General features: G+C 40.1%; 1 protein-coding gene across 1 annotated transcript in view; it reads left to right on the forward strand.

The window, feature by feature from the left end:
* The window catches only part of GLIS1 (GLIS family zinc finger 1), a 205,749-nt gene that overhangs the window by 81,081 nt on the left and 98,238 nt on the right, over nt 1–26,430 (forward strand). Inside the window, exons 2-3 of the mRNA XM_074908089.1 lie at nt 13,375–13,573; nt 19,890–20,991. Of these exons, the coding sequence (XP_074764190.1) occupies nt 13,375–13,573; nt 19,890–20,991 (1,301 nt within the window). The remainder of the gene's footprint in view (nt 1–13,374; nt 13,574–19,889; nt 20,992–26,430) is intronic.

Raw genomic sequence — 26,430 nt, forward strand, 5'->3', positions numbered from 1 at the left:
TTGTGCTGCTTCCTTGCTGGCTCACAGTGAAGGAAGCATGTACCTGCTACCATCTACAAAGAACGGGATCTGATAGTGTAAAATGTGGAGAGAAAAAAGGTTGCATAAAGTACAGAAAAAGGTCTGCTGGAGACAGTTCAGAAGAGAGACAGAGGGAAGAGATCAGAGCTCTGGATAATATGATTTATGAGAAAAAAACCTGAAATAATGAGGTCTGTGTAACACTGGCAAAAGACGATTGAGTGGAGGCAGCCTTCAAAGACTTAAAAGGTTGCTATGGTGGGCAAGAGAACAGACTCTTCTCCGTGTCCAGTTTGGACAGGACAATATGTAACAGACCAAGTTGTGCTAAGGGTGTTTTAAGTTAGACATTAAGAAAGAATTTCTAAGTCAAGTGAAACAACTGAATAGGTTGCTGGGAATGCTGGGGAATTGCTGCAGGCTGTAAAGGACACATTGGCCAAACACCCTCTTAAATTTGTGAGATTGGATTATGCTGTAGGGACACAGGATAGACTAAATCACTTCCTGAAGACTCTTTCAGCCCTGTTTTCTGTAAATGCATGACTTGTGCATCAAAGTAAAGGGCTACTCATGATTACAATGACAAGTATTTGTTTGTTCACCGGAATATCCAGCTTCACATAACCACTGAGATAACCTTATTCTCATGACTTTGTGTGGAAAGTGCAGACCGAGTTTACAGGGTTTATTGCCATAAATATACTTCCTAATCCATAGCATCACTGGAAGATGTTGTTTATTCAGTGTTCATGTAAGCCAGCACCATTCAATGAGAACATTTTTCCTTTCTGTAGCAGCCCTTGTACTCTAATCTTTCTGCATCATCCTGTCTCTCTTTCTTCTTTGTGCCTTTACCTCTTCACAGCAGATTCCACATTCTTACCTTATCCCCACAGTCTGCTAAACAAACCCCACAGCAGAACAGGTAATGATGAGGGTGACATGTGGGTTGCCATCAGAATTTGACTTTCTGAAGAGATTGATACAATCAAATGTTCAGTCCTCCCAGCTGTTGTCTGAAGTTGCCCCGTTTTTGGATAGACACCTGAAATAGAATAAGTCACAGGGGAGAGTTTTTCTTCTTACTGTGTTACATGACATACAGATATTTATTGCACCAATAACTCGTATGTTTGACATTGTCCTTCAGTAGACTGTTCTTACTGGTGATAACATTGAGGCGTATGTTTAACATGCACTGTGTATATCTACAATCCTAAGACTGCAATTACATGTAACTGCTGTTCTCATTGTATAAAGTTAGGGAGAAGTGCACTCTGCTGTGGAGAGCCTGCAAGAGGCCCGTTCACTGGCAGGGAGTGCAGAAGGGTAAATTCTACTTAAATAGAATTAGTCCCAAGCATAGTTCTGGTAAAATAGAAAACGACATTGCAAATCACTTGGTGTTAAATATATTTCAAATCAAGCCTTGAAATAATGCCAAAATCCTGGCAGAAAGAAATGTCAAACAATGAAAACAGCAAATGAGAAGTAGCAGGGGTAAGCTGTTGCTCTTTTCAGCATATACTGGAGAAACTGTTTGTTTGTCTTGAATTTTCTTTCTGGCAGTGTTAATTCTAAGCTGCAAAGAAGCCATTACTGTATTAGGTATCAAGTGTTAAATGATCAAGGAGACTGTGTAGGTGAAATGCTTGCCTGTTTGTGGTAGCAATTTGAGGTTTTATTGTAAAGAATTTTACGCAAGAACACAGAGGTTGATAGGGGATGTCAGTTATTTGGTAAGTGTGAGAGATCTGCAGTGAGTCTAGATGGAGGTTGTGTATGTGAAGATGTCTCCTTTTTAATAAGAGAATGGAGAAACCAATGCAAGTTGCATTAGGAGAATATGTCGTTTTCAGCAGTCAAATGCCTTTTCACTGTAGTTTTTCGTCACTGTCATATATAAAGAACCAGGAAAAAATGTCTGGAAGAAGCTCCTGTAATAAGTGAGCTTGGAACAAAGATACCAGTAGAGTGGAGAGACTCAGGAAACCTCTTATAGGAAGGGAGCTTAATTTGCACTTTTTGGAGGGCCAACAAATGGAAGAGAAGAACCCAGAGCTGGAAGCTGATGTGGAGTGCAGGTTTACTACCTCCCCTCCGTTGTCTTCCCCTTTCGTGTTGGAGCATTGCCATCACATAGCAACATGGAAAGTTCTTTCTAGACTCCCAGTGCATTTTGATTCCTATTATGAGTAACTTTCTGTCTCCTTTGACTATGAGTAAACTGGTTTCCAAACATACGCATCAGAATTAGGTCCTTAAGATTAGATGCTGTCATCTGCATCCCACCAGACCTTTTCCTCCACCTACCTTGCCTTGAAAAGAAGTGAATGCTTTTTTGTTACCAGCTTCCCCCTTTGTTTAAAGTTTACTGTTTCTGCATAACCCTGTGTGATCTACAGTGATTCTGTCTTTGTAACAATTAACTTCCATGGCTTTTACTGACTTGGTGACACTTCCAGGCTTCTAACTCTTTGAGCCCAACATCTTGGTGGAAATAATTTTTGTTGTGCTCTGTTGTAAGTATGGTTGGTGTTTTTTTTCCATTTTTAATATATATAGTGTACTGCTGAGCCAGGCAGACATAAAATTCCTTCTTGGGACATAGAGACATATATGTTTACACAAGACACATGCAAGGTGCCATATGGCAAAACCCCAGCTTTCATTCTCTGCACATCCTTGTGTTTCAAGTGTTTGGGAGAGCATATACCCCTGTGGAGTCTTTACATGGTCTGCTGGCTACAACTTCCATGGAAAAGAGAGATTAAATGGACTAAGTAAAATACAGAGGAGTGGAGATCTGGGAGTTTAAAAGTTCAGGATTTAATAAGTAAATGTGAAAGCCATAACCCACATGCGGTTCATAGTAGGCATGCTCTGACTATTAAGGAATTAAACGACTTAGGGGAAAAAACCCAATAGGAATAGATTTTCTCAAATTGTGCATGTATGGAAAGATCCTGTCTTCTCAATGGAGTCATATCATTGATGATGAAAGCGTGTTTACAATAGAAACCATTCAAGTACCCTCATCGCAAAATGCATGAACTTCTGTCTTGAAAGATTCATTCTGGAGTTCTTTTAATCTACTGGCCCTGTCTAACTACAGGCTGCTGTGAAAACCCCAGTGGTGTCCATTTAGAGCCACAAAAAAGACAAACCAAGGGGGACAAAGGCAGGTGAGCATGTACGTATCCCTAAACAGTGTTGAGTTGTCTTATCCCTTGCACCAGTATGCACAATAGCATTTATTCAGGGGGTGTGGATCGATTCTTCCTGGTTCAGCTGGTCCCTGGGAACACAGGTGGTTGATCAGTCTGATGTGTGAAAGCAGGGAGTTTAAATGAGATAGACTGACAGCAGCTTCTGTGTGTTAATTAATGTTTGTTGCTCACATTGAAAAATACAATTGTCTGGTACTCAGATAGTGTGACCAGCTTCAGCTAGAGTTAAAACTTGGGCATCTAAATAGTACAATGGATTTGGTAGAGCCAGCTTTGTACAGCACGGCAGCAGGCTTGCGTCTATGGCATCCTGGAACGTGTACTGGAAGGTGAGACACAAGTTGGACAGGGTTAAAGATGGCAGTGGAAGAGAGGGTTTCAAACCGAGCTTAGAAATGAAAGGGAAATGGAGATGAGTGGAGAAGTGGGAAAGGAGAATGGGGCCTGTGGCTGTATTTGTGTCTCCTTTGAGCATATTTACACATAAGGTGACAGAGGCACCCCTGTTCTCCTGTGTTTGGCAGGACAAGAATCATAACAATATATCCTACCTATCAGAAATACTTAGAATTAAACCTATTCCAAACATGGTCGTCTTAAAAAAAGAAAAAAGAAATACATCGAATTTCATTACATTGAGCTTATATTCTCCAAGTGCCCATTAGGAGGGTTTTAGGATTTCCTTTTAATTAAAATGATGTTTGTTGAGCTTAATATTTTCCTAAAACATTTATTTTAATGTCTTTTCCCCCTGTTACTAAAATCCAAGCTGTGAGGAAGGATAACTGACCACAAAAAAGGCCAGATGTGCTAAGAACAATATTTTTCAGATTGCCTGGCAACAGGCAAAAGGTGATTCCAAACTGAGGAGACTCTGTAATGATGAATGTAATGACAAGACCTGTGTTTCATCAGGCTGCAAAAAGGTTTTGTCCTGATTTCCACAAAAGAGGGAAATGGTCATTTTCAGCCTGCTCTTAGCCTGTTTGGGGGCAGCAGGTCAAGGGAGGGGATTGTCCCCCTCTACTCCACTCTCATGAGACCCCCCTGCAGGGCTGGGTCCAGCTCTGGGGGCACCAACAGCAGAAGGACACGGACCTGCTCGAGTGGGTCCAGAGGAGGCCATGAAGATGCTGGGGGGGCTGGAGCACCCCCTGTGAGGACAGGCTGAGAGAGTTGGGGGTTCAGCTGGAGAAGAGAAAGCTCCGGGGAGACCTTAGAGCGGCCTCCCAGGGCTGAAAGGGGCTGCAGGAAAGGGGGAGGGACTCTTGATCAGGGGGTGTAGGGATAGGATGAGGGCTAACAGTTTTAAACTGATATAGATCAGATAAAAGAAAGAAATTCTTCCCTGTGAGGGTGGTGAGACACTGGCATAGGCTGCCCAGAGCAGCTGTGGCTGCCCCCTCCCTGGCAGGGTTCAAGGCCAGGTTGGACGGGGCTTTGGGCAACCTGGGCTAGTGGAAGGTGTCCCTGCCTGTGTCAGAGGGTTGGAACTGGATGGTTTTTAAGGTCCCCTCCAACCCAAACTGTTCTGTGATTCTCTGATAATTTAAAGGTCTGAGATCCAAATAGGAAGCCAAGAATGTTGAGTTCCCAACCTGAGTGTAGTGAAAGACTCCTTGTGATAGTAGACAGTTATTTTATTTCTCTGACAATCTATTCACTGTTGCCTAAAATGGTTATATTCTTGCATATCTAGAGGCTAACTCAGAACATCAACTAAGGCTGTGAAGTCACTGGAACCTAAGCAGATGGCATCTGTTTTCCTGAATCTCAGCCATACTTGCTAACTTCAAAAATTGTTGTGAAAGTCTCTGATGGAAATCTAAACTACATAACATTGCAAGTCGTTTTAGCAGTGAAAGATGTAGTGTATTGTTACTGCGTTCTAAGCCTGCCTGTTGGACTCCAAGATTACCATTAAAATATGAAAAAGTCAAATATGGGAGCAATATCTATCCACATGCTCAAGGGTGAAAAGGTTACAGATCTCTAAACTACTGAAATGTTTTCAAATTGTTTTAAGTTAGACTGATATAAAATTAACCATGCTTCTTTATTTGGTAATGCCAACCCTACTCATTCACTCTTTTAAAATAGTGTGTGTAGTCTGCAAAAGAAATTCCACAGAACAGAAATAAAATGCAATCCAAATAACTTGTTTTAAAAATAAATTGAACATGAAATAACAAATATAGATGTAGCCAACTCTTAGGGTCCAGAATTTACTAGAAAGACACACATGGATTATATTTATCTTTCACAAGTTTTTAAGATTGATACTCCACAATTTATTTCACTAGCTGAGTTGTTTTAGTTTACAAGAGTTTTCTTAGCCCTTCTGTCTTCACTCATACATCAGTGTGAAAGTAAAGAAGTGAGTATTTCTGTTACAGGATTTTACAGGATGGTTTGAAAAACTTGGAGGAAAGAGATCCTTCTTTTTTATTATAATCTATTTATTATAATCTATTTATTATTATTATAATCTATTTTATAATCTATTATAATTTATTATAATTTATAATGAATGTTGTTGTTTTTAACCCTTATCTTTTATGGATTCACGTATCTATTTCCAAATAGGCAGAGGATCTGCCACCTCTGTTTTGATACACAAATGTAGGACAATTTGGGTCTTCACTTGACTGTCACTATACAGTATGGTCTGCTCTGTAATAAAGAATCTTTTGGTTCTCACTTACGGTGTTTTTATTAAGATAGTATGCAAGCATTATAAAAAAAAAGAATCCAAGTCTCTACCAGCTGTATGAAGCATGCCTTAAAATGTGAACAGGTTGTAACTGGTACAGAGATCTAGCGTGAACCGGGACTGTGGTGTGAGCTGCTTTGTTCATCTTTGAGATAGGAACTCTTGAATGCAGCAGTGAAAATTCAGTGCTGTTATTGTTAACCACTTCAGTCCTCAGGTAAGGACAAACAGCAACAAAACAGACTTTGAGATATCTTGTCTTGATGCCTTGGAGAAACAATTGTTGCCATCCTTTGCCAGTCTAAATGAACCAAAGGAGTTGTGCGTGACAAATGCTCATATTGAAAGTCAATAAGCTTGACTCCATGGGCTGACTCCATGGGCTGCCCAATAGGCTTGAAGAACAGCACAGTTATATTTGAATATTTTAGTAACTTTTCTGTGTAACATTGATTTTGTTTGATAGTCACTAGCCATGTAGTTGTTTCCTCAGCATCATGTTCAGATCCTACATTTGATACCTGTGCATCACAGAAGACAGATAATTCATGAAACAAGGAAGGAATGCTACACCTTAATGCACTGCTCTGGGGCTATTTAGCTCCAAGGGGTTTCTTGCCTCCTTCTACCCCAGGAAAAAAACATAGTGGTGCACACTTTTGATACTACACAGAGATGAAATCAAAACACAGAACTTCCAAAAATATACAGGGTAAAACAGCATGTAATATAAAGCTAGTTTTCAAAGATTTGTGAGAGTATACATGTACCTACATAAAGAGTCATAGTCGCACCATCTGGCACCACATCATGTTTGTGTGATTAAAAAAGGTAATATTTCATAGTCAGATGTTATTGGAAGTCTTATACTGAATTAGAAATTATTGCAACTGTCCCTTAAAGTGCAGAACCTTCCTCTTCCAAGTGGTGAGAAGCCCAAATGCTTAGTGGTTTGTTGTGTACCAGACGGTGCCAATGATTGCAAATATGTCCGTAAAAGATCTCAACATTCCTTCTTTGGGGTCTCCAGACCAAGATCGGTTGTTAGGATGTCTTGTTACGAAAAGGATATCTTAGGATATATTGTAGGAAAGTCTGTGTTTAGGATAGCTTGTTATGAGCTTGAAGGTCTAAGTGAAAATAATATTACATTTGGGTAAGGTCTGATTAATGCTGTAATGCCATACATGGCTAATCACACCAGCCTACTTCTAGTGTTTTTCCTCTCTTAAGATGTGTACATAACAAAAATTTAGACCCAAATTCATATCCCTTCTAATAGTGGTTTACTGAAACTAAAGGAGAAACCGTATATTTTCACAAGGGATGGGATACTGTCTCCATGATCATACAGTTGGGCTTGCCTTGGTAGGAAGTGTAAGAACAACTATAGTGTCTGTTTTCTGGCCTTTATGCTACTTTTCTGTCCCTCAGGCTTGGTATTGTAGGAATAAGACAAGCCCTCCAATTCACAATAGAGAATGGCATAACAGGCATGAAATACTTTGGGAAAACATTGATTTTGTTGTTGAAAATGTTGAAAATGCTGTGTGTTCATGAATCATTTTGAAGATTCTGTGTTTTGAAGCATTCAGTTCATTCATTAGAGTCTTCACAGAGCCTGCACAGTGCTGAGCATCTCTCTTGATGCTTTTAAATTACTGATGGTACAGGAGTTGTGGCAGTCACTCCAGCCATACCGTAATGGAGGTTATTCAGTGCTGGTTATGTGGAATGGGTTGCTGAGTATGGGTACAGCACCTTCCCTGTGATACATGGTTTGGCTGTTTTGGCACCTTTTGAGTTAATAATTTTCTCTCCGCAGAGGGCTTTGATGGCCTCTTCCAGCATGGATGATTTTCACTTGTTTGAGAAAATCTGGTACTGTTTGGTCTTTCACTCGTCTCACGTGACTCATCCAGCTGCCAGTAACAGCGTTCCATTTCTCAGTGTTGTCGTGGTAAATTTTGGACATCGCATCCAAACAAAACCAAGAATGGCAAATTTTTTTAAAAAAATAAGTAATTAGAGAATGGAGCAGTAAGAAAAAAAAGTAAATGACCTAGTTTGGTCTTTGCCGCAAAACCCACAATGCTCTGGGGATATCTAAGTATGTTAGGGAAATATTTCAAATCTATCTCTATTTTGAATGTGAGTCATTTCAATTATACATCGTTTCAGTTATTTGTTCATTGGCCTTAATTAGGTAAACTCCAAAGCGCTGCAACATGTGTTTATTGTTGAATAATGATCCATTTGGTAAGTTTTGCTATCTCTACAGCTTTAATAGCTAATTTTATCAGTAAGAGTGAAGCCTTCCTGCATGGTAAACAAGATGTTCCCCAGGGAAGAAAGCGAGTTATTGCCCTTCAGTAGGGTTGTTTTAAATGTTGATCTCATTGTTACACAGACAGGTTTCCCTTTGTGTGAGGTAGTGCTCTGTCTTCCTCTAGGAGAATTTACCCCCGGCAAGAAATGTAAGGCTGATTCTGCAGATCCTGACCAGTGTGAGGTGTGTAGCCCCGTCACAATTAATAGGACCAATTCTCACATGACTTAATCTGTCATAAATCAGGAGGAAACTCCCCCAAAGTCAGTTACCCCAGAATGAAAGAAGCAAGATATCCAAAACTGAACTAACTTGATTACTCATATGGAAGGAATTGCCTGATTGCAGTCTTTGCACACCACTGTATCAACCTCTTCCGTTCCCTTCATGGGCATTTAAATGTAAAAATACAAATCAAAACTGCAGGACAGGAGAAAGACAAAAGTTACCTTGATGGATTCCACTTCTGTGAGATCCTTCTGGAAACCATTCTGCTTTTATTAGATTTACTCTCTGTAAATTAGGATTAGTTTTTTATATGGATTTATGAAATAGCTATGGTTCTACTGAAAGCAGGGTGAACCCGTTGGAATAAGGTAGGGAGTATGTGCTCTTTTCATCTGTTATTGGTAAGTTACAGTATGTAGGTTAAAGGCCCCTCGATACCAGTGAAAGAGGAGATCTAATTCCAGACATGGAAAATGCTTAAATCTTGTGTATGCCAGCCAGTGATATTAACATTGTATAAAACAGCCAGTTGTCAAAAGGCCAGATTCTGTTCTCAGTTACATGGGTGTAAACCAGACCTTTTTTCGTTTTTTTTTTTTTTTCAGAGGCAATGAATTTGCTTTCACATGTGCTTGAGCAGTTGAACGTAGACTCTAATTGTCTGTGTTCAGGACACTCTCTCAGTTCTTCTTTTAGTTGCTGGGGGGGTGGCGGGGGGGTGGATGTGAGTGCTGATGTTGTTCCTTGTCCGTCATTGTTCCAACTCCCATGTGGTGGGCACATTTCAGAGGGCTTTGATGCAAGTGTGACTTCACTCAAGGCACTGTTGTGCAAGAAATTTTTAGCTGTTGTTAATAAATCTATAAGGTACTTTTTGAAGGCAAATGTATGATGCATTAGCTGAAACACACATAATTTCATGGATTTAGCATTAAGTGTTCTGCTCCTTTGCAGGGAGAAAATGTATTTTCTGATTTGACAGCTACAAGAGAAGATAATAATTTTTGACAGCACAGGGATAATGTTCATGTTATTCTAGGAAATCTCCATCTTCACACAAATAGGTACCAGTGTGTGCTACAGTTGGTAATTGCTGAACTTTTTGAGTGGAAGCTTCAAGTTTCTGTGTTTTGATAATATGATAAAATTGATAAAATGCGTATTTAGAAAGCCCTAATGAAATTCAGACTTGTATCATTTGGGGAATGAAAGAAAGAAAGTGTTTTTATTACGGGTCCAGTATAAACCAGAACATTTTAAAAGCATTCACAGTACTTTGGAGGGAAGATAAATCTTGAACGTATTCCAGGTAACATTGCTGAGGGAAAAACTGTGAATTGGGTATTGTAGGTATGACTGATTTGCCAAATGCTCTTGGTGATGTGGCCTTTAAAAGTGTATAGAACTTATTTCACCAGTGTTTAGCAGTCTATTTAGATACTTTTCATTGTGATTCATGAATTTAAATTAACCACCACAAGTCTGATTATAGATAGAGTATTGCTAAGGTAGATATTACCCCTGAAGTGAGTTAAATTATGATGGAATAAAGCCTGATGGAGCTGTGGACTCCAGAGGATATAATGATAATTTATGACATGATTACAAGCAGGGCAAAGCTAACGGTCACAGACACCCACTGTAAGTTGAAAGGCATCCATCGTGATCTTCTTAACTGCTTAGATCCAAAACCACCCAATACAGTTGACTGCCCTGCACAGGCCAAAAGATGCTGCATTTCTGTACAGCTTCTTAGTACCTTCAGGGTCATTCAGAACAATCACAGAGTGTTGGTGAATTCAGGTCTCTGAAGATAGACCTGAAATAACTAGAACATATGTATTAATAATCATGAAGAATGTTTCTCTTCGTATAGTTTAAATACAAACGTGTTTCCCTTTAATATCTCATGTATCATTCCTAGAACTCTTACGTGGGCTTTTTGTTTGTATAAAATGCTGGACTACACTTCCTAAGACGTGCCTTGGTATTGTGTTTGAGCTCTGTAGGAAAAAGCCGGTATTGTTTTCCCAATTTTAAAGATTCTGACTTCTTAAAAAAATAAAAATCAAATAAATAAATGGTCAAGAAATGTAATGTATCAGCCAAACACTGAAAACAGGGAATTCTATTCTGGAAATGTCACAATAATGCCTCATGAGACTTGTAATTTGGGTGTCACATGTACCCACTCTTTTCTATGGGTCTGGATGCTTGCCTGGACTACGTCTTCATCTGCCATGGTCTTCCCTGTTACAATGGTGCCGTGGAGCATGATGGGGAGGCTGTGGAGCCCAGCCAGCGGAGGAGAATGGACTTTTGTGCTGTGATCCCTTTCACAAATTCTCCAGTTACCAGAAACTTTTTCTGCTTTCCCCAGTCACCTGTTTCTTCTCATTTATACTCACCAAAACCCTGAACGTGATTCTCATCACTTTCAAAGCATTCAGTGACTGTAATTATAGAGGACCACAGCAGCTCAGGCGCTCCCACTTGCCTTCCATTTGCTATAGGAGTAGCAGCTGTCCTTAAGAGGAAACGGGGGTTCATGTATGTTAAGGGTACCTTTGCTCTGAGGAGCTGTGCTGACGCAATGATGAAAATGATCACAGCCTCTGGTAGAGACTTCATAAATGATGTAACAAAACTGCAGCGACTGCAAAACTTCATGAGTACAATTTTACTTACCCTTATATCATGAAAATATCATTAACTAGGTACTGCGATATCTGCTTAATTATGTAATATTATACCTATATAATATCGGTCTAAAACCTATATAATAGAGGTGTAAAACTCAGTACAGACTGAGTGATGAATTGATTTAGGGCAGTCTTGCAGAGAATGACTTGGAGATACTGGTGGATGAAGGACTGGATATAGGCTGGCAGTGTGCACTTGAGGCCCAGATAGCCAGTGGTATCCTGGGCTGCATAAAAAGAAGTGTGGCCAGCAGGTTGAAGGAGGTGATTCTCCCCTCTACATTCTCATGTCGTCCCCACCTGGAGTACTGTATCCAGCTCTGGTACCTCCAGTACAAGAAGGACTTGGACCTGTTATAGTGAGTCCGTCCAGAGGAGAAAAATAGTCAGAGGGCTGGAGCATGTCCCCTATGAGGACAGACTGAGAGTTGTTCAGCCTGGAGAAGAGAAGGCTCCGGGGAGACCTTACAGTGGCCTTTTAATATGTAAAGGAGGCTTATAAGAAAGATGGAGAAAGACCAGTTCCAAACCATTTTATGATTCTATATCAGTATCTACCTGCTCTGGATAATACCACAAATTACAGTGTTGAAGTGGTAGGAGTTGTGCTGTCAATGGCAGGCCCAATGTTGGTTTCAGTAAAAGAACAAGACCTGAGAACAATGTAAAGTAGGTTATTTGTGATGAAGATATTTTTAAGTCCTACGGCTACTCAGAGGGATTCATTTCACTCAACTGCAGCTGGCTAAAAGTTAGGTACTCAGTTTAAGTTAACTTGTTTAGGCACTTTCTATAGTCAAGGAGAAGAGGAGAGCATGTCCTGAAGTTGCATGAGCCCATCCTAAATACCCATTTTAGTATGGCTGAACCACATAAGCATTGTCTGGATAAAACTCAGACAGCAAAACTCTGATGAGTCATGCCTTGTAACACCTTAGTAAAGGACAGACCTTGATGCCTGTGAGGATCAGTGATCTGCATGAAACCGAGTGCAGGCTTTGTCTTTTCTGTCACTTTGAATGCAGAGTTTGTTTTCCTCCTCAGTGTGCAACACTCAGTGTCTCTCCATAGAGAATGGGCTAACTACAGTGCGGTCTAGCTCTATAGCACCCGTCACCATGAGTGTTGGGTACAAGGGTGAGTGAGTTACTTTCTGGGCTCTGTATGAAAACTACAGAAATATGCTTGCCATTAGTATCTGACACCATTAAATTCTTGTCTCCTTGAAGAAAACAGATTGGAGGGAGATCTGCTATTTTAAAAGCGTGATTCATATACACTAGTGAAAATTGTGGTAAATGGCTGTTGTGACTTTTTTAGCTAGCCTCTGAAAGCTAAATCTCTTCCAAATACTTTTATACATGCTTATCTATGAGTATTTGACTACTTCACTAGAGGTAAAGAACTATATCTTTTAAAGTAAATGGAATGAGTAGAATTTGACTAATGCAATCTAAATTCTCAATTCCCCCTTCGTCCTGTTTTCTTAGCTAGATTATAATTTGTGGTGACATATATATAGATATATTTCTGAAGAATATTGCTATAACTAGTCTGTTTTTCCAGGTCTGGTAAAATGTAATATTCACCAGAGCAGAATATATTATTAGCATTTATAATAATAGCTTACTTGGAAAAATACAGTTAAATGTATACATCAAAACAAAATTAGTTACATTTTTTCACACTGTTGACCTGACAGTAAAGTAGAAACATGCCCATCTAAAGTCATGATCACAGAGATAATTGTCTGCAAAGAAAAACTTGACTTACGTCACTGTTTTCAGAGAGCTCCTCTCCCTGAAAAAAAAGGGACTCTGAAACATCCCTCTCCAAAATCTAACACAGGCAAGACTCTACTGTAAAAATACAGAGAAAGAAAGGACGCTATCAAACTTAAGTTTTTTTGAGTTAGATTATGAAGTGTAAACAAGCCACAAAACTTAAAATAATAAACAACCATAGTTCACAGATCCATATTCCTTAGCAATTAATTTTTGCTTCCTTGTGAAACCTTTCATTTCCACTGCCATGTCATTTACAAGAATTTTGCAAGGAGATCCGAACTGGGTGTACAAAGTAATAGTGAGTGTAGAGGGTTCTTAGTCAAAGGCTTACGGTTTTGTTTTGGTTTTGGTTTTTTGACAGTGAATGGTGGCTACAATCATTGTAATTTGATCTCCGAGAAGAAGAACATGATGGACATGGAGATGACAAGTAGTTCAGTACCTGTCTGCAGACAAGGTCTGTTCATCCACACAGGAAACTCACTTATGCGAGACCACCCACTGTCCTGTGAGAGACTGCTTCACGTTGGCCAGCTGAACTTGACACACTCGGATATAAGGTATCACCGCAGGTTTTATCGGTTGCTTTTCTGGATCGCGGCTTTGTCAGAACTGTTTCCCAGCAGCATCTGTGGGTGCTACATTTGGAGGAATATTTTTGGCTTTTACTTCATTTTGGAAGTCCTTTGCATGGTGATTTAACCACGCTGCTTGTTTGCAGGTTCGCACTGCAGGGACACACACGTGTGCACAGACAACTGTCCAAGGCAGTGCTGGGAAGAGTCACTGTATATGCAGCTGCAGCCCTCTGAATTGAAGTTTAAATACAGCTTCTCTGTGGGGGCTCTTCCAGCATGCTCAAGAGTCAATGAGAGTTTTGCTAGGGGCTTAAGTAGGGTCAGACTTGCCTCCTCTGTTCCTCCACCCTCCACCCCAATGCCATGTTGTTTCCAAATTGCAGCCTGGAAGGCAGGGATGATACTTACTCCCAAAACAATGTCTCCCATATGGCAATTTGGCATGCCACCATCAAACCTACAGGAAGCCAATGCCACTTTTATTTCTACAGCATTTCCTTTAATGAAGTATTTTCAATGTTCCCATACAGCCACATCCTTGGTATTTGCTTTTAAGGCCGTAATGTGAAAATTTGGTCTCTGGTTTTGATATATACACTGTAGTTGGATATGCTATGAACAGAATCTCTATTTAAACATTTGCTATAAATTAATTATATGAAAACACAGAACTCCATTATTTTTTTGTTGTTGTTACAAATTTAACATTACCAGATTTTAAACAAGTACCCTAAACAGACATCCATTGTGAATAGAAGCCTGCTACAAATTAAAATCTGTCCATCTATTTTAATTACACTGCTTTTTGGCAGGGGATATAATACGGAATAATCTTGACCTTTTTGAAGAGCTGTAGAAAAGAAAAAACCTCAATAAAGTTGCAGCCTTTATCTTAGATACTTGGAATAATTGGCACTCTGTGTGTAGAGCTATCAAGCCCAAATTTCCATAATCACAAAAAGAGGAAATATGGCCTATAGCTTGGTCTTGGAAATCTCACTGTTTCTGATTTTATTATGCATATTTATGTCTTGTTTCCCCTTTTCCATTTACTAGTGGGGTAAGAACATCTGTGTTTTCAGGAGGAGGAGGAGGCACAGCAATATGGCAAGCAAGTGGAAAGAGTTTGTTTGTTTGTTTGTTGTCAAAAAAGACAAATAATATCTACATAACAAAATATTCTGCTATCACTACAAAGATTTCTAAATGCTATTGCAGCTGTATGTAAGTCTGCTCCCTCCTAGCTTCTTTATGGCTCAATGTGGGCCTGGCAGTTATCAACCTTTTTGTATTCTGTCAGTGAGGACAATTATGAAACAAAGATAATTAGGGCAGGAGCAAACAAAAGGAGGAAGAGAGTACTCTGCTTAGATCTTTTTGAACCTTTTTGTAAAATCTATAATGAGGAAATGACAGATACCTGCATACCGGGGATCACAGTACCCACCCTCAGAAATATGAACCTCTTCCAGCCCCCATTTGGAAGAGGATTCCCAGAACAACATAAAGGATTGTCTGCTGCATGACATGAGAAAGTAGCAGGTGATAGGCCTGATTCTCTCCCCTTTGCTTTGTGGCATGGTCTAAAGCCTTGAGGCTCTACTGCTTCTAAGCAGAATATCTCGAAGGAGATATATCTTGAAGAGATATATCTTGGAGAGTATCTTGAAGGACCCTTCCATTCCTGTACAGGTTGTCTGTGTGTCCCACTGGGCATGCTCTGCTTGTATGTCCATCTGGCTAATACTGCTTTGGTCTGCATGTGATTTGCAACGGTAAAGCTAATGCCAGGTTCTGCACTATGAACCTCATAGACAGTGTCTGATTTTATCATCGTGCTACTCACATACGGTACAGACAGAACCTTGGCATGTGAGAGAAGGTGGACAGCAGTTGGGATGATTTCTGTTCATGGTGTTTGTGATGCTGAAGGTTCTGGACGAGCAAGTATCAGAAAATATGGTCTTTCCCTCAAGCTCTGCAAACAGGAGAACGTAACTGAGGTGGGGGTGAATGCCCATCAAGTTTCAGTGAAGTCAGTGGGGGCCAAGGGTGCTCTGTGCCTCCCCAGATTTCAGGCTTCATTACATGAGAAGAATCAAAATAGATGAGGGACATAGGACTGGAGTGGACAGACATCTGAGCACACAGGAGTTAGGTCAAACTTGTTCTGTCCAGCTCTAGTGACCAGAATGGAAATAAAGAGAGGTACAAATACAAACAATCTCTCTGGGTTGAGCTTTGAACAACTCTGCATTTCTAGGATATGCCATGTCCGAGGAAAACCCAAACAAACCAGAGAGCACCTCCCCTAGCAATCCAAGATCTCCCTCAGGATTTGGGGTTACGATTGGCTTTGTCCTTTTTTCCCTCAGTGCACTGAAACTTGTTATCCCCTTCAGCTTCTTCCTGAATCACTTTCTCTTGGAAACTGTATAGTAGGGATGACTGCCTTAATCCAAGAATCACTCTTCCTCTTCTTCCTGGCCCCTTTTCCTCACTCAGTTAAATAGCTTTTAAGTTGTGCAACATAATTGCTACTACATGCTATCGGTGAATGCGATGTGTGTGGCTCTGGAAAAGTCCTAATACCTTCTTTACCACAATTGGAGTCAGCACACAGCTGACGTTGGCCTTTTGTCAAATGATCCATTATCAGACACAGCAAACCCGCCCACACTGTGCTCGGTGCTTGGCATATAAAACCCAGGGAAGACATCAGAGCAGTCAGATAGTGTTGCAAAGGGTCCCTGGATGCGCAGCAGGACAATCCCCTCCAGCTTCTTAAAACTGTCAGTTATCGCTGATTGCACATTTACAGTGGCAACTGAAGGCATGTATGTTTTGTAAATAATCTGGAGATTTCAGATACAGTCATCTTTTCCTTTGAGGGCAGTTGGGAACTGCAGCACTTCTGGCGTGGTGCTACTGGCCTCGTGCTCTGGCTCCAATTACCACGTAAAGGGAGTCTCTTCGGAAACGCTGCCTTAGTATCCTCTGAGAGGCTGCTGTTACTCTTCAAAGGCCTTACGCTCAGCTTTCATGTGCTTAAACAGCAATTCCGTTGCCTCTGACTGTCCATCCCTGGTTACATGGATGCTCCCTGGGAAGAGAGGTTTGTGGGGTTTGTTCTCCTGCTGACCCTGCTCCCTTCCAGGGTTGCTCATCTGGAGGCCCCCCAGAGCTGCTCGTACTGACCCACATGTCCAGGCAGTGCTCTTTACACTGTCCTGCTGTCCTTTGTCCCTCTTGCCCTCTTCTTGGCTGTTCGTTTCATATGCATTTATATTTCGTTACTGTCCAGAGATTCTGAAATCCTTACAACCAGCACTGCCTGTGTGTACCAGGCTTGGAATGTGATCCCTGGTTGTAACAGCAAGATGCCATTACAGGAGAAAATACTCAATGGGTATAAGAGGAGCTACCCAGCAAATTGAATGCCAGACACCTTGTGTCTCTCTCATATCAGTTTTGTTGCTGTGCCTGTTCTCTGCCCAGCCCCCAGGACTCGGAGGAACGAGCAGTGCTTTCCCTACAACAGCAATGGCAAAACTCTGCCAAGAATACAGAAAGTTTGCATGTATGCAACCCTGACATTAAGTACCCCAACACTCAAACACTGGGAAATGGAAAGAATGCCAGATTCTCCCAGCAGTTAACTAACACAGGGTGTATAATATAATGTATTTAAATGTACAGTACCACAGAGGAAACTGTAGCTCCCAGAAAAGACTTGTTTCTGATCTGCACAAGCAGCCCATGCTTATCATTATGGAGGCAGAGCATGGATAAGACACGGTTGTGGCAATGGGAAGCATGAATTCAGTGCCTTCATCTCATTTGCTCTTGAAATAAGGTATTTCAGCTTGCCATTTGGTTCAAAACTCCTCTCTTTTGGTTATCTCTCATTCTGCACTGCAGGATCACAGCAATACAGTCCTGACTCTGAATAAGGTCTTCTGCTGGAAATGCAGATTGATGTTGCTGGGAGTTTTGGGAACCTAGTGTTTCTTAGGACAGGGGTGTTTGTATCCATCCAGCAGGTACTCTGAACTAACTCCAGCTTGAACTCCTCACATGGATTTCTGGCAAGATGGGACCTTTACATAAAGCTTAATAATATGACACCAATTATCACAGGCTGAAACGTAAGGCTTGGGTTAGCTTTATATGATATAAGAACTGTGTTGTGTTTACTTTAGCCTGAGGCTTTGGGACCACTGAACTATGATACAAACCGAATTATTTAGAATAGTTCTCGTGCAGAAGAAACTAAGTAATAGGAAATACTGTGCCTGGCATGTTATGCTGTAAAACCTTTCTCAGAATGAATTTAAAACAGCACACTTTATACTGAGTAATGAAGCTACATGCAAGTAGGGCAGGGTTTCCCAAACATGTGCAGTAAAAGGTTTTTACATATGCTTATGCCACATATTTTACAGACATATGGTTCTGTAAATGTTAAAAAATAATGTATGAATACTGTTGGGTTTGGAATTTTTTTTTTTATTTTTTTTTTAAATTTGCCATCTGCAAAACCAGGTGCTTTAAGTTTACCCTGAGACCAACTGCAAACCTAAAGGGAGAGATTATAACTAATGGTTTATGGAAACCTCTAAAATTTTTAAATGTACTCTTTTTAAATTTCTAGTGGCAAATGTAAGATCTGATTGTTCTATAGCAATGAACCGTGGGGAATTTCACTTCTCTTATGACCTTAAAGGGTTTTTTTATATCAAGCCCTACTGGCTCCAAACTGTTGGAGCTTAGAAACCTGTCACTAGTGAATGCAGTGTTGCCGGTTGTGTGTGTCAGACAGGTGTCGGTTTTTGACAACCTTAATTTCTTGGGAAGGAAGTCTTTTTGAAGGTTTTTGTTGCTGTTGTTTTATTTTTTCTAATTGGTAGTTCTTTGAAAGCTGTTACCAAGCAGGTGTTAGAAGGCATTCCAGCTTCCCTCGTTTAATGAAAATAATAGAGATAAAATCATCGAAGCTGTAAAATAAATGCCGTTTCTTCAGCAGCTTTGCAGTTTAATGCATATATATGTCCAAAATACCTTATGCATATGTGTTTCATGCTTTAAAATGTGTCAGATTTGTCTTAGCTGCAGTGTTACATACAAGTTGCCAAATGGCCAGGTTTTCTTCAGCTTTTGTGATGCTAGCATCAAAAAAGCATAAAATTCATTTAAGTGGAACATGTCAGCATAAGAGCCATGGAGCACCTCTCTGGAGGGTTTATTAGTTAAGGTACAGCTTTCCTGTACTGTTTCCTCTTCTCAGTCTGGCACATCGCTTCATTATTAAGCCATAGGTTAAACCCTCTCATGCTTTAGGGATATGTAAGGAACACCCCCTGGTCCCAAGAAAAAACACACAGTTGGGTCATCCCCATTAAATATTTATAGCTGAGATAAAATGTTTTATTTTAAGGCATAAAACCAATTGCTAACTGCTTGGAAGAAAATGTTAGGAGGAAACATTTCCTAAATGCAGTGTTTTCCTGAAATGCCTGTGTTCTGCTTCCTCAGTGATTGGATTCAGCACACATCAAAAAAGATTGAAAATTACTTCTGCAGAACAATCTTCTTTTGATTTGCAGACCCATGTAGACTTTAATATGAAAGATGAAAATGGGGGTATGTAGTCTGCCGGTTTAAATCTTCCAGTTGTGAACTTTTCTTGGTTATCTTTTATAGACCTCTTAGAAGTAAATACTCATCTGGTCTCTCGTTGACATCCCGACCACTGGTTGAAAGCAAGCCGTTCTTTCTTTGTATTGCTTTTTTGCCCATTGATCTTGCTCCTTTTTTAATTTAGCAAAGGAAAGCATCTCTCTGATATGTAAGCAAAGCTCAGCTCGCCTTTTTTGATTTGTGTGAACAAGAATGCCAAGGCATTTTCCCAGTGTGCTCTGAGGAAAATGCCAATATTTGAATAATTCAGAAATGCCCAAAGCTCTCAAACTTCATTCTCAGCTATTGTTTTGCCCGATCTATTATGCATTGAAAACCTAGATTGTGATTGATGAACAGCCCGTAGCAGTGGAGGGGAGATTGTCTGTTCTGTGCGTAACCCACTGTGTAAAAGTAATCCTGTGTAAAATGATGCTGCCTTTACAAGGGTTGTAGAGAAGGCATTGCAGAACTTTTTGGTGTAATTGCTGCTTTAGACAGGCAACATTCAGCAGAGAGCAAGTGCTTCCATTCTCCGGGGCTTAACAAATGTTGTGTCTTGTACAAGAATCATAAATTCTGTGGCATTTAGTGATGCTTAATGAAAACTGTATTACAGGTCACCCAGGTTTCAAGACTCAGTAGATTCTGCTGCTCCATGCCTGAATGGAAGTCACTCGGCTCAGCAGATTAAACAAGAATGCCCTAGTGATTATAAGGTTCTGTCTGAGGCTTCCACACATAGGAGGATTACGGAGGGGATGGAGCTGAGAGCCTCCAGTAGTCTGCATCCTGAAATAGACCTAATGAATAATAGCTTTACAAATTCACTTTCATCCTACTTGTTTAATAATGAACATAGCTCCTCCCTGGGTCCTTTGTCACTTGGCACCCCTCAGCACTCGGCCAGGCTACAGACAAGCAACCTGAAGAAGAGATGCATCTCTGTTGTGCCGTCTTCAGCTGAAGGAATTGATATTACGGCTATCATCCGCACATCACAGACGTCACTGGTCACCTGTGTGAATGGACTGCGAACTAATTCAGCTGGCATTTCCTCTCATCCTGTGGAGATCAGTCATCACAGTGCTCAAAAATCCTCTCGGCCCCAGTCTTGCTCTCAGCCTGGAAACCCTTGCAGTATTCCCTCCCCTCCAGCATGTCTTGTACCTATTTCTGCTGAATGTGACAGAGGTGACTGTGAGCAGATACAAATGCAGCAAGTCGAGGAGAATGGAAGCCTCAGCCTTATGATGAATGGTACTAACATTCCTCATCAAAACACCTCACACAGCACCCAGAAGGTGAGTTTCTTAAAACAAGAACCAGCTGACGATTACTCCTCCACCGCTGATCTTTATCGACATCATCAAGGGCTGCCTCCCCCTTACCATCTGCACCAGCAGCTAAGCCAGACTCAAGGGACACTGCCTCACTTACACGCCTCTATGTCTCCAAAGTCTGTTCAGCCCAGCGATGGGGATGAACAGGACCTCAGCAATGGCAAACAGGTCTGCCAGTGGATTGACTGCAGTGCCACTTATGACCAACAAGACGAACTGGTCAGACACATAGAAAAGACTCACATTGACCAGCGGAAAGGAGAGGACTTCACTTGCTTTTGGGCAGGCTGTGTCCGCCGATATAAACCCTTCAATGCTCGTTACAAACTGCTGATTCATATGAGGGTTCATTCTGGAGAAAAACCAAACAAGTGCATGGTAAGTCTGGAATATATTTGTTTGAATAGAAACATACTACTCTGCTCTCTTTCTTGCTCTCTCTTCAATCTTATTCTAATATAATTGTTGTGCTTTCCTGTAACTTAGTCTGCAGCAGGCTAAAGGGTAATTGGAGAAAACCTTAATCTAGAAGGAAATGTTTGAGTAAGAAATACTGTAGTTCTTGGAAAAGGGATTCAGTTTCCTTATATGAGAGCTTAACTTTTAATACAGTGCTTTATTTTTTTAATATTCATTAAAGCATTAATAAAGTGATGATCAAAGCACGCAGAAGTCATTTAACGTAAAACAAAGTCACTGAGCCTCGGGTGACATTTTTAATCAAGAAATATAAAACACATCTAATGAAATTCTTTTCATTCCTTCAGCAGAACAATAACCCATAGAGCTGTGAGTGCAAAAGTTTCAAATGGTAGTTTAGAAGAGAAAAAGAAACTTGTAAAGGATTTTAGACAGTTAAAAGAATAAAAGGAGTATCTTTAATTACATTTTCAAAGGTTGTTAGGGGCTTTTTTAATTTGCAAAACAGAGCTTTAAAAATAAGTAAAAACTATTGTTCTCTTCTGATCAAGAAGATGTAAACAACATCAGTGTTCCAAAAAGAGGATCTTGGGAATAACACCATCTCTGCATCTGCCCACCATGATGACAATATGGCCAAACTAAAATAAAAGTTAATGACTTCCATTAAGCTTTCCACATGTTTGAAACAACAATGATATAAGACCCTGACTGAAACAGATGAAGCAAAACAAGTTTGACATAAGCTTCCAAATTGGGCCATGAAATTTGGAAAGTCTTATTTGTAACACCCACATGCGCACGCGTGTGCATGCATGCACATATACGCACGCACACACACACAGAAGTACAAACAAAGGCAATGGTTATGTCGGCAGGTTGTGGTTCTTGATAGGCAGAACTTTTGACTCTATGTCTATTTTATTGTTTTGATCAGAGAATGATAGAATGGAAAATGCTTGTAAGGAAGATAGATCAAGATAAACTTTTCCATGGCAAGCTGCAGCTTTCTATGGAGGAATAGGAAAGACTGTTTATATAGAAAGCTTACTTTTTTTCATTTGTTCAAGAAAAAGCTTGCTGGCCTGCAGTGGTCATGAAAGGAAGAAGGAAGAAAACAACAGTATTCAAAATATTTCACAGAGAAAAATTTTCTCTGCAAGTGGTCATTCTGATTATCTTTTTACTTCTGTTGGATAAGTGAAAAACGTTATCTTAATGTCTGCACTGATCAGTAGGTATTCCCTATAATATTAATAATGGAAACAACTCAGGTATTTAGAGAATACCATCAAGTTCTCCAAGATAAAATGGCAACACTCAAAGACTTACCCATTTCTTTTGCCTTTGAGAGAAAGAACTGACTTGCTCCTTTCCAGAAGTAGCTAAATCACAATTTGTAGAAGTACAAAGGAATTAGCTTCCTATGCATATCTTTTATTTGGTCATAAATCATCAAAGAATAATGCAAGTTAGTTGCTTCTCTCCAAACAAAAGCATAAGTAAGCTGTGAAACCTTACTTACAGATTTTATTTTAGCTTCCTTTTTGTTTTTAGTGTTTTTATCATCTGGAACGAGATCAGTCTTCTTCCCACTTTTATCTCACAGTTTTAAAAAGAAATACTTAAAACGTGAAACCCTGATTAGCTTTACTATGATGCTGAAAGATTTAGTAGACTCCATGCGTGAGGGAACTTTTGTCTTTTTCTGCAAAATGCATATTTGACAGGTATTGTATAGCAGATTTCTAATGTTACATTCCCATTCCTACAGGAAACTGGATAAACCAGAAACCTTGAATCATGCAATATCTTAGCAAATGCTAAAAATTTCCTACTTTCAATTACGTTCATCTGCATTAAAGAACCAGCTTTTGATAACATCTCAAGGTTTAACTTTGTGAATAGATTGGAAAAACCTTTGCATCTGATATTGCAGACAGCCTTCATGGCACATGTATATAGCCTTGGCATGTGAAGTACATAAAGATCTGTTTATTTGAGCAGATACTGTCGTTGTTCCCATACATGGAATGGCCCAATCAGAATTAGGAGCTTTACATTACACAACTTGCAGTTAACTCTTCTGTTCCCAGAATAAGAGTCTTCCACTGTCAGCAGCGGTATCCACGTATTAAATGTTACAACCTGGAATCCTGTGGGGAGTAAAGCTGGATCCAAGTGAGCACATCAAAAATATGTCTTCCCTGCAAATTTAGTTTTCTACCCTGGAAAGACCTTGGTCTAGCAGGGACAAGATTCAAAGCTGCAACACGGCTCCTTAAAGTTATTAATATCAAGTGGGGATTATTTGCCCAGAGAATTCCATTCCACTTTAAACAAGGGTTGCTGTGCAGTGTTTCATTATGCAGTGATGTCATGTCATTTTAAATGATGGCTTTTCTTTTGATGTGGTAATAATTGTGCTGTTATTTCTGCAAATTAAGAAGGCGATTCATTCGCTGTCTATAGAGGTCTGAGATTTTGTTTCGTTTTTGCTGTAGCCCTGTTAAAGTAACTTTACATCTCTTGGTATTTGTAGTGGAGATTTTCTTTCGCTGTTCACAATTACCCATTGTACTTTCTTTTTAAGCCCTTGGTTTTCTCTCTGTAAGATTACTGGCTGACTAGGTATTGAACTGCTCAGGAGAAGCTAACAGTGAGCAGCACCCCGCCCTCATACAAAAAAGTACTTTTCCATGTAAAATTATTAATTTCTTATGACAGGCTTTGCTACTATGTACTGTAATAGACAAAGGAATTTTGGAATTCAAGCTACTTGAGAACAGGAAATACATGAGACATTTTGATTGAAAAGTAAATGGTTCACTAAAACTGCAGTTAATCCTTTTATTATCTTTCCAACAGCAGTTTCCACAATACTTTCATGAGGTAAGCTTCCTTCAGTCCAACTGTAACACTCTCATCATTACAGCTGGTTTAAATTTAGCTAGCCTGCTTCTTTCTTGACTACAGATAGTCAACAGGCAACACAGTATCTGGTGTAGAGAACTACTGATGATTTGGGTCCGTATTCTGCTCACTGTGTTTCATTGCCAAATCCGGTACTATGAGTATTCTGTTTTCATATTCTGTTAAATATTCTAATTAAGTGGTGCCTTCTCATCATTGTGTCCCTCAGTTTGGTTTTTCCTTGGGCTCTGCAAGTAGTCTAAAGGAAACTACCTAATCTCTTTGCAATATCCTGTTATGTTTCATACTTAACTCATGTTATTTTAGTTTTATTAAATTTGGGGTTCATCTGCATTATAATCAAAAATATATCCAACAAAAATAATGATGCAATGCCTTTAAGACTTTAACTTCTGAAGATTAATTTCATGCTTTTTTAGATTTGATGTCCCAGACAATTGGAATTTTGATTGTCTGAGACAGCAAAAATTAGCAAGCTTAAATGGTTTTTATTTTAAAATAAAAAGTTTCTCATAGCTGCATCTTTTGCTGTCTTTCAGTTCTTCCAGTACTTTGGTGGGTAGAACCCTGCTGATCTCCAGATATTGCATCCTCAGTTTAAGCTTCTGCTTGCAAATGTAAATATAGAGCTGCTCATTTAGTTGGCTAGAATTGTTTGATTTGGACAAATCCATACTTGGCTTATTAGTTTACTCTCTTGCACTCTTGTGGCTTCATAGAGTAGAAAATTAAGTTCCCATCACTGCATGAATATGTGCTCAGGGGAACATATGTTGCAGGCCTCCACAGACACAATTGAGGTAAATATATTCATCTTCATGTAATTTCTACATACGCAATTAGTTTTTCTAGAAACGGAGTATCATAATGTATGTGATACCCTTGAAAGAAGCGGGGCAGTGATAATAGCCATTGTTAATTTCTCTAGTTCATGTACTTCAAAAGAAACAAATGCTTCTTGAGTATGTTCTGGACCTGTCTGTTGTGTTGTGTTCTTGCCTAGATAGTTAAGACTTTGAAGCAGTCTTTTTTTCTTCTATATATGCGACATACACGGTTTGAGAAGAGCCTTGATGCAATGATTTGTGTGCTGTATTGTGCACAGTGAAATTCAGCACCTGTGCTGTTTGTAAATCAGTTCTTTTGAATCCCTAAGGGTGAGACACTGTAGGTACTGCATTAAACATGGGGAAATTGAGACAAAGAGAAGTAACTTGCCTGAAGGCATCTTTAGGCAATTCCAGCATTCCATCGCAGTTCAAATCACTACATCACACAAACTAACTATTTGCAATTTACCTATGAAACAGATTTTTATTTACGCGGATTACGCAAAACATAGCGGTCTGGCTGAACTTCCTGTTAATTTTACTGTACATCTCTGACGCAGGTGGTTTGACATGTCATAAACCTGTGAAAACATTCCTCAGAAAGCTCGGCTGCATTTGTAACACTTCATGGGCATCAACCTGGTTATTATGATTACAGGAGAAAGGGGCCCATTGAGCAGATTAGTATTATTGCCTCTGCTACTAAGGAAACCAATGCGGAATTTCTGTTCTCAGTAGATAGCAAGTATTATGCTGTCTGCGGTCAGTGGGGAGCATGTATGTAGCAATGCGTGACGAGTAATGAGATCTCTACAGGCTACGTCTACAGATGAGTCTAAAGGACAATACTACAGGGAAAATAGGTCTGCATGCATCAGTTTACATGCTTATGAGTTACTTCACCTAAACAATAAGTTTCCGTGCTTGACTCGAGGGAATGTTGTGGAAGTCTGGAAAGTATTTTCAGCTTTTGGAGTGGAGGGTGTCATGCACCGATGCCAAAGGGGTACTTTAAAAAAACAACAATAATATTGGCCTCACTTTCTTTTCTTTGAAGTCAATAGTGGGAAACATCCATTGTATCAAAGCTGCCTCACCAGAGATCTCACTTTTATTAGGTCTCTGATGGCATTTCCCGGTACTGTCTAGGAACTGTAGCATTAAAAAGACTCTGATTAGAGAAGTAGACAGCAGTTCAGTGGTTTTGTGAAAATACAGTGTTTGTTTGTTTACAAAACCCACTACAGATTACATGACAGTACAAAGGGGTTTAAGCATGCACCAGCACTGGAGGGCAGGCTGGCAAATGGCTGTAGGACTGGCACTGTGTCAGTTTGCCCAGTGGCAGTCGGTGAATTTGAACTCTTGTCTCTCCACAGGAGAGCTCCACACTAGCAAATCTGGCAGAGCAAAAACTGGCTAAATTACTGGGCCCAGATTCTGCTGTGGGTGGGATTGCCCTATGTTTTGGCGCAGTCGAACAGAAATGCAGAACTGCAGTTCTTAGCGCAGACAGGGGAAGTACAACACCATGGTGGGGCACAGTGCTCCGGTGCCTTGAGACCTGCCTTCTTGAGTTGAGCTGCAGAGAGTAGCTGCCAGGGTTTTCCTGGAGGGATTATCAGCTTCCCAA

The sequence above is a fragment of the Athene noctua genome, chromosome 5 (genome assembly GCF_965140245.1).
Source record: "Athene noctua chromosome 5, bAthNoc1.hap1.1, whole genome shotgun sequence".
In the NCBI taxonomy this organism is placed as follows: Eukaryota; Metazoa; Chordata; class Aves; order Strigiformes; family Strigidae; genus Athene; species Athene noctua.